Raw genomic sequence first — 16,127 nt, 5'->3', positions numbered from 1 at the left:
GTGAAGATTTCTAGAGAAGCCCAGTTAAGACTTTTCTGAGGAGAAAGGGGGTGCCGTTACAGTATCTTTGCTGAAACTTTCAGTTCAAGAATATTTACTGTTAATCTTGGAAATTTTTTTACAACAGCTACTTTCAAGTCTTTGTCAGACAATTTATGTCTTTTTGGTTTAGGCTGATTTCTTTTCCTAATGCATACTGAGATTTTTCCCAGTTATTTGTATGCCAAGCAATTTTGGATTGTATTCCTGATGTTCTGAACGTATTAATTTGTATGCCTTGTTTTATCCTACATAGAATTTTGTTTTTAGGCAATGAGCCCAGTTGGATTCAGGCCACAAGTTCAACCAGCAAACTGAGGCCTGTTTCCAGTGTCAGCTCAGTTTTTAAAACTCAACTATGCTATTGGGATCTGTCTCTTGTGCACACACCCAAAGGTCACTGTAGGACTTGGCTGTACTTGTTTTTTTTTTTTTTTTTTTTTTTTTGAGATTAAGAATCTTTTATTTGTTCTTTTTAGACACATATGACAGTACAATGTATACATGGAGTACAAAATTCAAATTAGGGATCCCATTCTTGTGGTTGCACATGATGTGGAGTTTTACTGGTCATGTATTCATATATGAACAGTGGAAAGTTATGTCTGATTCATTCTACTTCATTAAAATCTGTGTATGCTATTTGGAGTCAGAGCCACACATGTAGCCTGATAGTGAATAGTTCCTCAAAAATAACTTTAAGGGGTTGCTTTCCCAAGTTCCTTACTCTCTTTAAAGTTTCCCAGTACTTCTAGGTTCCCTGGTGCTCACCCTTGCAGTCCTCCAAGTAAAAAGCTGGGGCTTTAGTTACCCTGCTTTGCTGCACACTTTTAACAACTGTTAGAAGTGTGCAGCACGAAGTGAGTGGAAAGTGAAAAAAAGCAATGAGATCACAGCTTCTCTGACTGAAGAAAGGTTCCTGTCCTCAGAGTTTGGGGTTTGTTTCTACTAAGCCTTCCTTTAATTTAGCTGAAAATGACTTCTTCATATTAGTACCTTCGTAGGTCCTTCATAATACCTTATATACTTATAAAAATATTTTTAGATGTTATTGGACCTTTATTTTATTCATTTATTTTTATGTGGTGCTGAAATCAAATCCAGTGTACATCATTTGCGAGGCAAGCACTCTACCACTGAGCCACAATCCCAGCCGCCTTATGTATTTTTTAAATTTTATTTATTCTTGTTATATATATGACAGCAAAATGCAATTCAATTCATACTACACAAATAGAGGACAATTTTTCATTTTACACAAAGTAGAGTCACACCATTCGTGTTTTCATACATGTAGTTAGGGAAACAATGTCCGTCTCATTCCACTGTCTTTCGTACCCACATGTCTCTTTCCTTCCCCTCTGTCCCTTTTTCCCTATCTAGAGTTTGTATATTCCTCTCATGCTTCCCCACCCCATCCCCATTATGAATCAGCATACTTATATCAAAGAAGACATTCGGCATTTGGTTTTTTAGAATAGGCTTACTTCACTTAGCTTTCTATTCTCCAACTCCATCCATTTCCTGTAAATGCCATGATTTTATTCTTTTAATGCTGAGTAATATTCCATTGTGTCTATATGCCACATTTTCTTTATCCGTTCATCTACTGAAGGGTAAATAGGCTGGTTCCACAATTTAGCTACTGTGAATTGTGCTGCTATAAACATTGATGTGGCCCTCTTAGGTATTTTTTTTAATATTTATTTTTGAGTTATAGGTGGACACAATATCTTTATTTTATATTTATGTGGTGTGCTGAGGATCAAACCCAGTGCCTCACACATGCTAGGCGAGCGCTCTACCTCTGAGCCACAACCCCAGTCCCCACCTTATGTATTTTTAAAAATAGTTTTCTGATCAAATCATCTTTTCCATTAAATTCTAATAAAAAGTATAGGTTTATGCTGAATAATTATAGCAAACTGTTAAACTTCATTGATAATATAGATACAAAAAATTTAAAAGTTTAAAAATTCCTATGCCTAACCAATAAATTGGTACAATTTTGTAGCTAATGCTAGTATTCTAAACTTTGAAACACAGCACTTTATCTAGAAATGCAGAAGAACTTCATTATGATGAAATTAGTTGGCAGAATGCTCTGTTGTTCTTGAGGGTTCTCTAGAAACTCTGGAGAGCAGCAGATTGCAGCAAGCACAGCTCAGGATATTAAGAAAAAAGAAGCTTTAGGAGGTAGAACCAGTTACAGGGTGGAAGACATTTCAACTGCAGCTTTTCAAAGATAATTAGTGAGATCCAAGAGGTGGATGAACACCCATAGTTGATAATGCTGACATAAATGTTAACAATAACAAACTGGGGAGGAATGGTTCTATGGTTTGGATCTAGAATGTCCACCCAAAAGCTCATGTATTGAAAGCATGATCCCCAGTGCAGCAAGGTTCAGGGGTGACAGGGGTTGTGGGCAATGGTAGGATCATAAGAGCCATCAGTGGTATAATCTATCAAATGAATCTGACAGTTGAATGTAATAAAGAGGCATGACCTAGTTGGGGGAAGTAGGTCACTGGAGGCATCCCCTGGAAGGTTTTATCCCCCACCCTCCCTGCATACTTTCTGGTTGCCATGAGCTGAGCAGCTTTCCTCTGCCATGTTTCTGCCAATCAACCATGGATTCAGCTTCTGAAACTGTACATCAAATAAATCCAGATAGTTTGGTTACAGCAACAAAAAGCTGCCTAACACAAATGGAGAAAACTTGTTATAAAGGTATGTTCTGGTTTAATTAGAATACAGCAACAAAGACTAGGAGGTTAATAATATCAGAAGATGGTTCTCTTCAGATAAATAAACAGAATGAAAAGAAGTTGATTTAGGAAACACATCATTCTGATGACAAGCAAATTAAGGAGAAGGATGTTTTGAAAAAGCAGGTTAAAAATATAAAAACAAAAAAACATGGCTGGGGATATAGTTCAGCTGGTAGAGTGCTTGCCTCACATGCACAAGGCTCTGGGTTCAATTCTCAGCACCAAAAAAAAAAAAAAAATTAAAACAGCTGGGCAAGGTGGCACAACCCTATAATCCCAGTGATTTGGGAAGCTGAGACAGGGGGAATGCCAGTTTAAGGCCCATCTCAGTAACTAAGTGTGGCTCTAAGCAACTTAGCAAGACCATGTCTTAAAATAAAAAATTAAAAGAGTTGGGGATATAGCTCGGTGGTTAAGCACCCCTGGGTTCAATCTCTAGAATCAAAAAAAAAAAAAAAAAACCCACACAAAAACAAGAAAATTCAGAATGAAAAAAAAAATATTCTCTCACAATAGCCACAGGCACTCTACAGACAGAGAAGATTTCTTAGTAGGGGCTGGGGTTGAAGTTCAGTGGTAGAGTGCTTGCCTAGCACGTGTGAGGCCCTGGGTTCGATCCCCAGCACCACATAAAACTAAATAAACAAAATAAAGGTACTGTGTCCATCTACAACTAAAAATATTAAAAAAAAAAAAAAAAAAAAGATTTCTTAGTAAAAGCAAATGAACTAGAATGGGTATGAGGTTCTGGAAAAGAAAATATTTGCATAAGTGATTTATTCTCATTTAGCTACATTGCTTCTTTAAAAAACATCAGAATGCTGGGCACAGGGACATGCACCAGACACTTGGGAGGACATCAAATACTTGGGAGGTAGAGATGGGAGGATCTCATATTTGAGGCTAGCATGGGCAACTTAGCAAAACTGCCTCGAAATGAAATAAAGGGCTAGGGATGTAGCTCAGTAGTAAAGTGCTTGACTCTAAAGATACAAAAAAACAAAACAACAGAACTTTATAGCATATGTTTAATTGTATTATGAACATTATTCATTCAGATAAAAAAATGATGGCATAACAATGATTTAAAGTTGGCTCAACCATAAATTTGTAAGTGTATTTACCAAGAGCAAAAACAGAAGACTATTAAAAATAGCTACAAAGGTAATACATGTCAAAGTTTCTGTAACTGTTGGAAAGGCATATATCTAAATATGATACAGAATTCTTGAACAGTTCTTTTCTTAGCTACATGGTGCTATGAGTCTGGAAGAGACTGGTTATGGGTACCACTTCTTGTCTTCAGTTGTGATTGAGCAATATCAGCAAGTGCACTTTGTATCTTTTCCAGAAGCATATCCCCTCGGTAAACAACATCTTCCAGACATGTAGCAGCTTCATGATTTTCTTCTTCTAGCTTATATAAGCTAGCAGCCTTTATAAGACACAAATTTTTAAATCTTTAGAGTTCAGAAGGAAAAAAAGTGGTATTAATTTTTAAATCTGGATCACTTTCCAACCACTGTGATATATTTTTTAGTAGTAGGAATTCTAAAAACCAGATAACTTGGAAACTATTATTCTACTCTACATTCAGAATTCCACCCTCCTTTCATTCTTTGCTAGGAAAAGGGACAAAACAAGGAACATTCTGAAATGTTCCTCAGTGAGGCTTCCTTGTAACTCAAAACCGGACAACTATATTTATTCAGCACCACCTTCAACAGTCTATTCTAGCTCAAACTGACAAAACACCCAACTTAAAATTTAATATTAAAGTAACTTTCAATATTGTAACAAACTGTATCAAATACCTCCTTTAATTCAAAATTCTTTATTACTAGTAAAATTCTCAAATGAGTTTGTTTTTTACCTGTAAAGCAGCTGTAGATTCTTCACTGGGTAAGGAGTCTATCAAAACATCAATGTCTTTTGCTGTTCGTGCAATCAGTGCAGCAAAAAGCTGGGCATATTCTAGAGAAAGATGTGACTAAATTAGGTTTAAAAGAATCTCAAATTTCCCAAAACAAATTTAATTTTAAGTTAATGAAACAAAAAAAGTCATAACTAATGATTAAAGTCTAATTTTGACATACCAATCTCATCACATATTTAACTTAATGTTAGCTTAAATTGGAAATTATGCATAATGTATGTCATTTCCTTTAACAGGATAATATGGTGATCAGTTGTAAATGTGATGGTCTCCTTATTAAAATCCTTCAAGTAAAATTCAGTTAAATTCATACAATCGCTTCTCTAGAGGAGGATCCATCTGCTATTGATATGAACAGAATGATGAAATATTGTGTAAATTGACTAATAAATTCATTTATTTTATGATAAAATTTGTAGTAACATTCTCCAACAACATTTTTAGAAAGAAATCATATAAGTTGAGTTTCTCAGTTAATCTAATAAAGGATTACAAGAAATTTCAGACTCAAACTAAGAGAAGCTATAGGAAACTTATTTACCTTCTGTAGGATTAGCTGGCTGGTCTTTGTTAATTGCTGTCTGAATATTATTAAAAGAGGCAGGAGGACCACATTGTTGCAACACTCCAATGGCATTACAAAATTGATCTGCAAGCTTGGGCCAAATAAAACATTTAGTGTTAGAAAAGATTTACCAATTTTAAGGATTTTATCAGTAATAGCAACAAGTTTTAGTAATAATAATCTCTGATCAAGGGAATAAAACAGAAGTAATTTTGTATAAAATAAACTAGTGGTGATTAATAACAATTATTATTTTTGGAGGGTGTTGGGGATTTACCCCAGGACCTTGTCCACATTAAGCATACACTTTACCGCTGAGCTACACCCAACCCATCTAAATGTTTTAATTGTACAAAGAAACCAAGTTTGGTATCAATCTAGTTGAAACAGTTAAAAAGAAATATAGAATAACCTTTGTTTTCTTCTGAAGGTAATAATTTTGTCAATACCTATTAGAAGCAACAAATAAAGACTTCTGGAGGGGCAGTGGTAGAAAAAAGCAGATTTGGTAAATATCTAAGTATAGCTCAGGTTTAATAAACAATGTGTTATTCATACACAAAGTATAAGATTCCTTTTCTCACAGAGTGTAATTTCAAGTGTAAAGAAACAATGAGAAAACAACTGCTAGAAAAGAAACCTTAGGTAATAAGAAATATATAATTCTCCAAAACTCTAGTTGTAAATTCTTGGTACTAAAAATGTATTTCTTAAACAGTTTTGAAAACTGAGAATATCAATTCCTTACCATCTCCAAGCTAAACACTAATATACTCCCCACCAACTTCTCTCATTAGTCCTGATCCCTCAAACTTCAATTTCTATTAATAATCAAAACATAAGAATTTCCACTGAGTTTCTCTGCCATCATTTCATGGACAGAACTCAAAATCAACTGTTTCCTATGTTAAATATCTAACCTGTATTGGGAGTCAACAAGTGTAACTTCAGATTATTTCCACCCATCTTCAATACCTAACACTACAAATACTTCCCTTTTTATCATTATTGCTGCTGTTTTAGTGTAGTAATCTTACACCAGTGTTATAAAAAGCCTCATCATTTTCTAGTTGACCATATTATTTTACCCTGCTCAAAAAAATTAAAGTTCACTCCACCATGGTTTTCAAGATAAATCTCCAACTTACAGGATATTTCAAAACTTTCAATAATCTAAGTCAATTCTTATTCATTTTTCACTACTCCCTCATATTTGCCTGACTAATCATGAATGCATTTATGACTAAATGGCTTTGCTCATGTTTTACTACTTGTAAGTACTCAGAAGCTATATAAACCTAGATTCTTATACCAGTTTTGTTAACCTGAGTGGATATTTTCTTCTCTTCCTCTAATTCAGTACTGGGAATTAAACCCAGGGTGCTCTACCACTGAGCTCTAGCCCCAGCAATTTTTTTTTAGTTGTTGATAGATATTTATTTATTTATTTTTATGTGTACTGAGGATTGAACCCAGTGTCTCACACCCGCTAGGCAAGTGCTCTACCACTCAGCCACAACCCCAGCCCCCAGCAATTTAAAAAAAAAATTTTTTTAGTTGTAGATGGACTCAATACATTTTATATGTTTATTTTTATGTGGTGCTGAGGATCAAACCCAATGCCTCCCAAGTGCCAGGCAAGTATGCTACCACTGTGCCACAACCCAGCCCACATTTTTTTTTTTTTTTTTTTTTTTGAGATAGGGTTTCACTAAGTAACCCAGGATGGCTTTAAACTTTCGCCTAGCTTTTTTTATTTTTAAATTGGAACATTTCATATTACAGCCCTGTTATGAGGAATAGCAAAAAAAACACACACACACAAATATTCAATACAGTGGCAGTTATGTTCTGCAGATGTTTTTCAGATCCATTCATTCATTCACTAATATTTATTGAAAATTAATTCCATGCCAACTATTATATAAAAAACATTCTAGAGATATAGTGAATCTGACATAGTTTCTGTACTCAGAAATTCCAGAGGGTAGAACAAATGTTAATAGTTAAACGTATAATTATGATTAGGATAAAAGCTAAGATTCCCTCTACCTTAGTTCATACAGCTCTATATGTCAATCTACTTCAACAGTTACAGCTGAAAACACTTGAATCATTATAACACCCTAATAACAAACAGTTTTTGCATCATTTAAAAGTCTCTCGAGTGTATGACATCTTTCTAATCCACGAAGGGAGTATCATTTTGTAAAGATAATATTTATATATACAGTGCTCTGTGGCTCAGCCGAAGAGCACTCCCCAAGCACGGGCAGGACCTGGGTTTGATCCTCAGCACCACATAAAAAAATAAGGGCATTGTGTTGTGTCCAGCTACACCTAAAAAATAAATATTTAAAACATTTATATATACAATAAGCACTCACTCATATTAGTTAATCTAAAGGATTCTCAAATCCAATTATCAGCATGCCTACCCTGGATTCAAGGCCATATTCATTTTGTCCTCACTATCCTAGTTACAAGATAGGAATCTGCAAATTTTCCGAAATAATGTTTCTATCCAGCAGCACCATTATTATTTGTAAAACCTCAAAGGAGTATTCCCTGAGGGGAGGTTGGCTGGCTGCTCAGCCAAGTCACTGCAAGGTAGATTTTACCTGGTGAATTCAACAACATCTAGGGGTTCAGACTTAAAAGTTCCTATTTTTACTGATATAGAGTGGATCTGTTTTTCACAAGTAGGCTCAAGACTCTTCAAGTATACCCAGAGTGATGTGTTAACAAGAACACCAAGTTGCTATCTTGGGAGGAGGATGGAATAGGCAAGGGGAACAGATACCCAATCAATATTCTGTATAGGCACTTGACCTGGGACATCAAATTACAATCAGAATGACGCCAAGAAATATAACTACCAATGAAAAACAGTTTAACTCTTAATGGGAAAAAGTATATGTATCCTTTGGCTTGCATATACCTTGCACTCAGGTACAGCAAGCAGGAAAAAGAAACAAGACCTAACCTTTAACAGACTTTTGGGGAGACATTAAAGTAGACATTTTAAATAAGATTAGAAGAATCGTATCATAAAGTTGTCAGTTCTCCCCAAACTATTTGCTATAGAGTAGACAAGAGACGGAACAGGAGCCAACCAAGACTAAACAAAACTTCTCACCCATCGCTCTAGTCCCAAACTGAAAATGCAGACGAAGAAAAGCTCTCGATTAACATTTAATTAAAAAGACTCAACAATCAGAGCACGGGATCCCCCTGGGCGGTTAAAATTAACGGGGAAAAGCAAAACAAACAAAGCTGCTGCTTCTCCCACGCCACACAAAAAAGAGGGATCCCAGAAACACTAACAAATAAAACCGTTCGCTTAAGACACAACAGGACCGTGCAGCCCGGACCCCGGAGGCGTGAGGGGGAGTTCCCCGGTCCTAGTCTGGCGAGAGGCTGCTCTCCCCCGCAGCATCGCGTACCACCACCAACCTCCCACAGTTCTCGGCGGCGCTTTCCACCGCCACGAGAGAGCACTTTTCACTCACGCCTTGACTCATTCTGCCCCCCATTTCCGAGTTTTCTCTCTCGGGCCCCTTTCCTCGGTCGCTTTACCTCAAAAAAGAAAGCCAGAGACTAATCCAACTAAATTCCTTACCGAGTTCACAGCGTCTTGCAGCTGCGTGAGCCGATCCGCCATGTTCCCCCTGCACGTAAAGGGACGCTCTGGCAACTGCTCGCGCGTGATTGGGCAGCCTTAGGATGCGTCAAGACCAATCAAAGGCCGGCGTTCTTGAACGGGGTGGGGCGTGGAGACAGGAGTAGGTGGGCGTTTTCTCGGGCTTGCTGGGTTTAGACAGGTTAGAGGTTGGACCGCTTTTGAGTTAAGTAAGGGACAATAGGAGTGTTAAATCGCTTTGGGGGCCAACACCTTACGGAGATTGTTGGCTCTGTGTGATTATTTGGTAGTTCCTCCTACCTTCTCATGTATTTATTTTCCTTTTTTTTTTAAATATCACCTTGAATTTTTATTTTCTGTTGCTTTTGCTTTCCAAGTGGACCCCAAAACACGCAGCAAGCAATTCATAAATACTTGAAAGTCACGACATCGATTTTAAATTCAACACATTAAAATCCACCAGGCAATCAGGTGCTGCTCTGTTGTTTTAGGCCGTAGGGAATTTACCAGTGGAGATTAGCTATGTGTTTTAATTCTGAATATTAGTGTGCTGAGGAAGCTGAGAAGAAGTGGAAAGCTCCGAAAGTAAATATTAAACTGGGTTATATTGACTGTGCAGGGAGAAGAAAGGCGGGCAAAATTGAGAAAGGGGAAGAGGAGCATTTGGAGGTAAGTGATAATAGGATTTTCAGGTGTTAGCCTAGGTAACTAATAAGCCTCTTTGTTTGCTTGACAATGAGGAAATTAGTGTGAGAAATAAGAGTTAGTGGAAAGGAAAGTAATGGATCCACAGTGTGTAGTCCAAAGAGGAGATTGCTGGAAAATAAGCTGGTAAGGCAGATTCAGTTTTAAGGGTCAACTTTAGAATTTAGATTTAGAGCTGGGACCTACAGCGAGTTTAAGTGTAAAGAGTAATAGTAGTGAAGTGGCACCCCCTTTCTGCACAGAAAAGTGCTCTTCACCTTGGCTGGTTTTAGGACTGTCAGCAAAAGAATCTCTGCAAAAGAGTCCAATGTAGATAAACTTGCTATTTTTGTGTCGCCCTGTTTACTTGGCCACTGGTGGAGAAGATACCAGCACTCCAGGTGCTAGGCACCCCCTTAACTAGTTTTTCCACAAACATAATCCAGTATAATACTTTGAAGAAATGTGCAAACAAGGCCTCTGGCCTTGAGCTGGGCTTTACAGAGATGTCTACATTTTAAAAATAAGTTACAATTGGGCTCCATGGTAACAGCTGGCAGGGGGAGAGAAGAAAGGGGAGAAGAAGCTCTCCCTTCTCAGGTGTTCTCCTTGAAGAGTTAACTTGCCCAAAACAAAGTGCAAGAAAAAGCTGCTTTTATGTGAACAGTTTGCAAACTGTGAACTTCTGAGCCCCTCCCCTTACATGCTGGCTACAAAACTGTGAAACTCCCTAAACTCGGGGTACAGGGGATTAATTGATTACAGCAAAAGCTGTGCCCTCAGAACCTGGCTGTAGCCAAATAAAACTGTTTCCTGCTGTCTTCGGTGCCTTGCCTCATTTGTCCCTACAACAGTAGAAATTCGATATTTAAAGAAAATGAACCTAGGGAAAATCTGATAAGAGCCTGGAGCCAGATGTAATGTCACATGCCTGTAATCCCAAACACTGGGAGCAAGGTTGGGGAAGGTTAAGGAAGGCGGATCTTGAGTTCGAAGCCAGTCTGGGCAACCTAGCCAAACCCTGTCTCGAAAGTAAAAAGGACTGGAGATGTAACTTCGAGGTGGGCAATGGCGGCAAAAAAGAAAGGGGAGGGGAGGGGCGTAGACTCAGCAATGACAGTTTTGTGTACTTTGGACAAAATTTTATACCATTTTTCTCAGGCCTATATCCCTGATTACTTTCCTGGGGTTGGGGGAAAAGGTGGGTGGCTTAGACCGTTTTCTGTTGTCATAACTAAATACCCCAGACTAAATAAAGAATAGAGGTTTATTTAGCTCAGGGTTCTTGAAGCTGGGAACTTCAGAATCAAGATGCTGAAATTTAGTAAGGCCTTCTTGCTGCAGGTGGGGAGAGGCATCATATAGGGAGAGAAAGCAAGTGAGCCAGAGAAAGTTCACTTTAACAAAGCTATTTTCTTGATAGTCCATTAATCCATGAATAGATTAATTCATTCATCACAGCAGAGCCCTCAAGATTCAATCAATAAGTTATAATTAATTCATTAATAATTGACCTAACAAAGGTCTCACCTCTCATACCGTTGGCATACAACTTTGGGAACTAATTTTCCAACACATGAAATTTGGAGAATGCTCTGAAACCTAGTATTGGAGCAACAATCCTTGAGAAACTCACCTTGGGTTTACCTCCACTTTTTTTTTTTTTTTTTTTTTTTTTTTTTTGGCACCGTGGATTGAACTAAGGGCACTGGCCACTGACTCACATCCCCATCCCTATTTTGTGTTTTATTTAGAGACAGGGTCTCACTGAGTTACTTAGCACCTTGCCGTTGCTGAGGCTGGCTTCGAACTCCCAATCCTCCTGCCTCAGCCTCCTGAGACACTGGGATTACAGGTGTGCTCCACTGCACCCAGCCCAACTCTTTTTTTTTCTTTTTTAATTTACCAAACTTTTTATTTTGTAAAATTTAGAACCCATTCAAGTTGAAATAGTAATATTAAAATTAGAATATTAATGTGTTGAACCTTCACACAAAGAAAAGATCACCAACTCCAATTTTAAATCAAATTAAAGCAAGCTTGTATTTGTGTACACAAAGAGAGCTGATCAGCGACTGTCTTCCCTAACGCTGGCTAGAGACCAACACTCCTCCCCTTCCCCGCTCTCAGAGAACGAGATTTTATAGCACAAAAAGTTGCAAAGGGGGGTGTCTTGAGAACTTACAGATAACAGAATTTTGACAAGCATAATACAAAGGCAGATAGTAAGTTAATGATCTACATGGCTTAACATTTCAAGGTAGGGAATAAATTTAGATCCCAATATCAGAATTTATGAGGCGCCACTGAGGTTTCAGAGAGGGTTGTTATCTGGTCAGGGAAAGCCAGGCATGGGTGAGTTCAAGGCAAGGGCAGGCATTCCAAGCAAGTTTAGAAATTGCAGTAATTTATAGTAAAACAGAAATCAACTTTTCATGACTTTGTGGCGAGATGGCTCCCAATCTTGAGATGAATTGGGCTGGGTTCATCAAATGCAACCTTCACCCAATGATTCCCAATAGAAACCAAGTGGGCAGCCTCATCTATATTGAGAGGAGCTCTCTGGCCTCAGGAAGTCTGTGTCATGATCTCTTTGTAGTGTTTTCACTGATTTGAATCATAACAGAGCAAAGAAGGCATGACAGGATTTATTTGCATTTTATAAATGAAGAAACAAACTGAGAGGTCAAGTGATCTGAAGTCAGTAAGTGACCCACCAGAAAATGGAACTGAAGATTTCTGACTTCAGTAATTCAACATTCTATGGTCAATTCCTCTCTTGGGTGTACTGTGGGAGTAATGCCAGAGCTGCTTCTCAAAACAGGTGTGCAAATAAAAGTGTTTTCGTCTCATTCTCTTGGCAATCAAAGTAAATATTCACCAGACCCCATGTGCACAGTATTATCAATCAGAAGACTGTTATCAAGAACATAGTTCCATACATATTGAGAGTATAAGAAGCAAAGAGAGGATACCAAAGCTTTTGCCCAAATTGCCCCTGTTCTGAGGGATTACTCAGTCCTGGCTATTGTGCTTAGAACCCAGAACAAAGAAGACAAGGACAGAATCCTTGTGCAGTCACATTCCAGTGGGTTCTTCAACAGCCCACATGCTGCCAATGAGAGACTAGTGGATTGCATCTATATCAGTGTTTTGTGTGGTTTACTCCAACTCTTGCACTTTTGCTTCATAGCCACCTCCATCCTGAAACGGTCTATTTACCTACTGCAGCCCAACTGGGAACCTCTTTAAGTGGAGTACTTCTCCAATAAATGAGATTAATTAAAGATGACCAATTTGTTTCAATTACAATTTGGGATAATCTGGTAACTTTCCACCCCTTGTTGAGAGAGCACCTTATTGAATGCCTGCCATGTACCCAGAAATATATTGGTTGTTAGGTTTGTAGAGATTAAAAAAAAAAAATGCCAAGGATCCATTAGTTTGTAGTTGTCCAAATGTTGAGATAGTGAGGTGAGTTGGATCTAGTCTACAGTGTTGACTCTAATGTGAGAGGATGTAAAGTTAAAGCATATTTTTAAAGAAAAAAATAATGTGGATTAGTGACTGATTGGATATAATCTATTTTACTAAACGAGAATGTTAAGTTTTGCAAACTGGTTGAGGAGAACTTGGGTATCTGGAGTAGAGGAGTCACTTCAAGACAACTTATATTTGCTTGGCAAAACTTTAGACATGCTTGTAAATTTTCTTCTAGGCCTGTGTGCACTTTGTTGTTGTTTTTAACTTGTAGTAACTCCCTATTCTTTCATTTAAAAAAAAAACCTTAATGATTTTTTAACTTGACATTCCAGACTCTTAGATACCTTTATGACTAACTCGATTATAATCCACTAAATGTCTGAAATGACCCAGCAATAGACTGAAATACTATGCTAACATTTAGTACACCAGATTCCTTGCAGTCCCCTAAACATGCTCTGCTAGCATGTCATATGAAGCACATTGGGAAAGTTTTATGAAGAAATGTTTAGAATAAGATTTGAGGGCTGAATAGACAATCACCAAGGGAACAAAGTGGAGGTGTGGATGTAAGTAATTCATGGCTAGCATGCATGAGGCCCTGGGTTTGATCTGCAGTACCACAAAGACAAAAACAAAAACAACTAAAAAAACCTTTCCTCAGGGCTGGGATTGTGGTTTAGGGGTAGAGCACTTACCTCACACGGTGAGGCACTGGGTTCGATCCTCAGCACCATGTAAAAATAAATAAACAAAATAAAGGTATTGTGTCCATCTACAACTAAAAAAAAAATATTAAAAACAAAACAAAACGAAACAAAAGGGGCTGAGGTTGTGGCTCAGAGGTAGAGTGCTCGCCTACCATGCATGAGGCACTGGGTTTGATCCCCAGCACCACATAAAAATAAAATAAAGATATTGTGTCCACCTATAACTAAAAATTAAATATTAACAAAACAAAACAAAAAACTTTTCTCATCCCAAGAGTTAGTTAATTGCTCCTAACCTTTACCACAATTGGTCCTTATACTTTATTAGTACACTTAACATACAATTACAGCCATGCATAGCTTAATAGGATACATTTCAGAAAAATGTATTGTTAGGCAATTTCATTGTGTAAACATCATAAAGTATACTTTTACAATCATAGATAGTTTGACCTGCTACACACTTGACTATATGGCATGTGCATGTATGGTACAGCCTATTATTCTTAGGGCCATGATGAACAGAACAACACAAGATTAAATTAAGCACAAGAGAAAATGATGCAATCAGGAGGTGGGATAAACATCAGATTTATGAGGCCACCACAGATATAACATGGCATACAGTTTTATATTAAACCTTTTCTTTTTAAATAAATAGTACACTGAAAATGATGATATAACAAATTCATGAACCAGTAACATAATTCTTTATTATCATTATCAAATATTATGAACTTCACAGAATTGGATGTGTACACTTTCATACAATTGGTGATACAGTAGGTTTGTTTATATCTGCATCACCATAAACATGGGAACAATGCATTGTGCTATGATGTTATGATGACTATGACATTGCTAGGCAACAGGAATTTTTCACCTTCATTGTAATCTTATGGGACCACTGTCATATATGCAGCCCATTGCTGACCCAAATGTTATGTGGCATATGACTAATTCACTCACCAGACTATGATCTCCGTGCAGGCAGGGAACAATTTGTTTCCATATTTCCAATACTTAGCATCAAGCATTTAGCCTGGCATATAGAAACTACTGAATGCACATCTATCGATTGAATGAGTGAATTTACCAGCATTATACATTTGCATATAATAGTTACAATAAGCACATTTAATAAATTTAATTTAGCAAACAGTCCAAGTAAGATAAGAGGATGTGGGGGTGGGGGTATATATATATACACACACACACATATATATGTATATGTATATATGTATATATACACACACACACACACACACACACACACACACACATATGTATACTCTCTCAACAATGGACAGGGGTTGGAAAGTTACAGATTACAGATTACCCCCAAACTATAGCTAAAAACAAATTAGCTCTCTCTCTCTCTCTCTCTCTCTCTCTCTCTCTCTCAATATATATATATAAGAGAGAGAGAGAGAGAATATGAATATGAGGGTGAGATTAGAGTGGGAATAGATAAATGCACAAGTTCCACATAGGTTCATTCCTGCCTTTGCCCTGGATTCCTGCTCCTATCTCCATCTTGAGGTGTCTTGGGTTTTATCTAAAAATCTATGTTAGATTTCCTCCCTCCCTCCCTTCCTTCCTTCCTCTTCTAAACTTTGACTTTAAGGCGTATATTATATTAAATCTGAGAATCTTTTCAGTTTCTGCATTTTCTTTTTTAAATATATTTTTTAGTTGTTGATGGCCCTTTTTTTTATTTATTTATAAAATTTATTTATTTACGAGAGAAAATGATGCAATCAGGAGGTGGGGTAAACACCAGATTTATGAGGCCACTGAGAATCAAACCCAGTACCTCACACATGTTAAGCAAGCACTCTACCACTGAGTCACAACCCCAGCCCCTGCATTTTCCTTTAATAAATAGAAAAACCAATTCATTTACAAAGCAGCCCAGCTTGTTTGCTTTTCAGATCTCCATGGAACTCTGACATGAGCAGGGTACTCCAGCTAATCATTCTCCCAGGTAATGAAGCCTTCTCTGATTACTGACACATCTGACATCAGCTGTCTCATAGGCATGGGGGAATTGCTGGCAAAGGTATGGAGGGCAGAGGATGCGATTAGATCAGGAAATTGAAATTAATTCAGTGTGACTAGTATAGAGTTTGAGTTTATTTGCAGTGGAACTGAGGACAAGAAGACGTGTGTCATACTCAGGAAGATGAATTTTATTTATTTTTTTCCTTTTTTTTCTCTTTTCTTTTTTTGGTACCAGGGATTGAACCCAGGAACACTTAACTACTGAGCCACATCCCCAGTCCTTTTTGTA

At 37.5% G+C, this 16,127-nt stretch overlaps 1 protein-coding gene across 1 annotated transcript; it reads right to left on the bottom strand.

The window, feature by feature from the left end:
• Positions 1 to 3,827: 3,827 nt before the first annotated feature.
• Med21 (mediator complex subunit 21) lies at positions 3,828 to 8,997 on the bottom strand. The gene is made up of 4 exons (XM_077109233.1): positions 8,937 to 8,997; positions 5,291 to 5,405; positions 4,687 to 4,787; positions 3,828 to 4,248 (listed from the first exon to the last, which is right to left on the bottom strand). Exons 1-4 carry the CDS (start codon positions 8,976 to 8,978, stop codon positions 4,072 to 4,074), a joined length of 435 nt encoding a protein of 144 aa, XP_076965348.1. The 5' UTR covers positions 8,979 to 8,997; the 3' UTR covers positions 3,828 to 4,071.
• Positions 8,998 to 16,127: the final 7,130 nt, after the last annotated feature.

This window comes from Callospermophilus lateralis, chromosome 4, assembly GCF_048772815.1.
Source record: "Callospermophilus lateralis isolate mCalLat2 chromosome 4, mCalLat2.hap1, whole genome shotgun sequence".
Lineage (NCBI taxonomy): Eukaryota > Metazoa > Chordata > Mammalia > Rodentia > Sciuridae > Callospermophilus > Callospermophilus lateralis.
Note: the sequence above shows the minus strand (reverse complement) of the source record. Positions and strands in the feature narration are given on the sequence as shown.

Excerpts from the sequence above, each read along its gene's own strand:
- Med21 (XM_077109233.1), bottom strand. The coding sequence starts at position 8,978 with ATGGCGGATCGGCTCACGCAGCTGCAAGACGCTGTGAACTCG. Across the intron at positions 5,406-8,936 it reads TGCAAGACGCTGTGAACTCG|CTTGCAGATCAATTTTGTAA; the intron begins GTAAGGAATTTA and ends ATTTGGCCCAAG. Across the intron at positions 4,788-5,290 it reads GCCAGCTAATCCTACAGAAG|AATATGCCCAGCTTTTTGCT; the intron begins GTAAATAAGTTT and ends ATCTTTCTCTAG.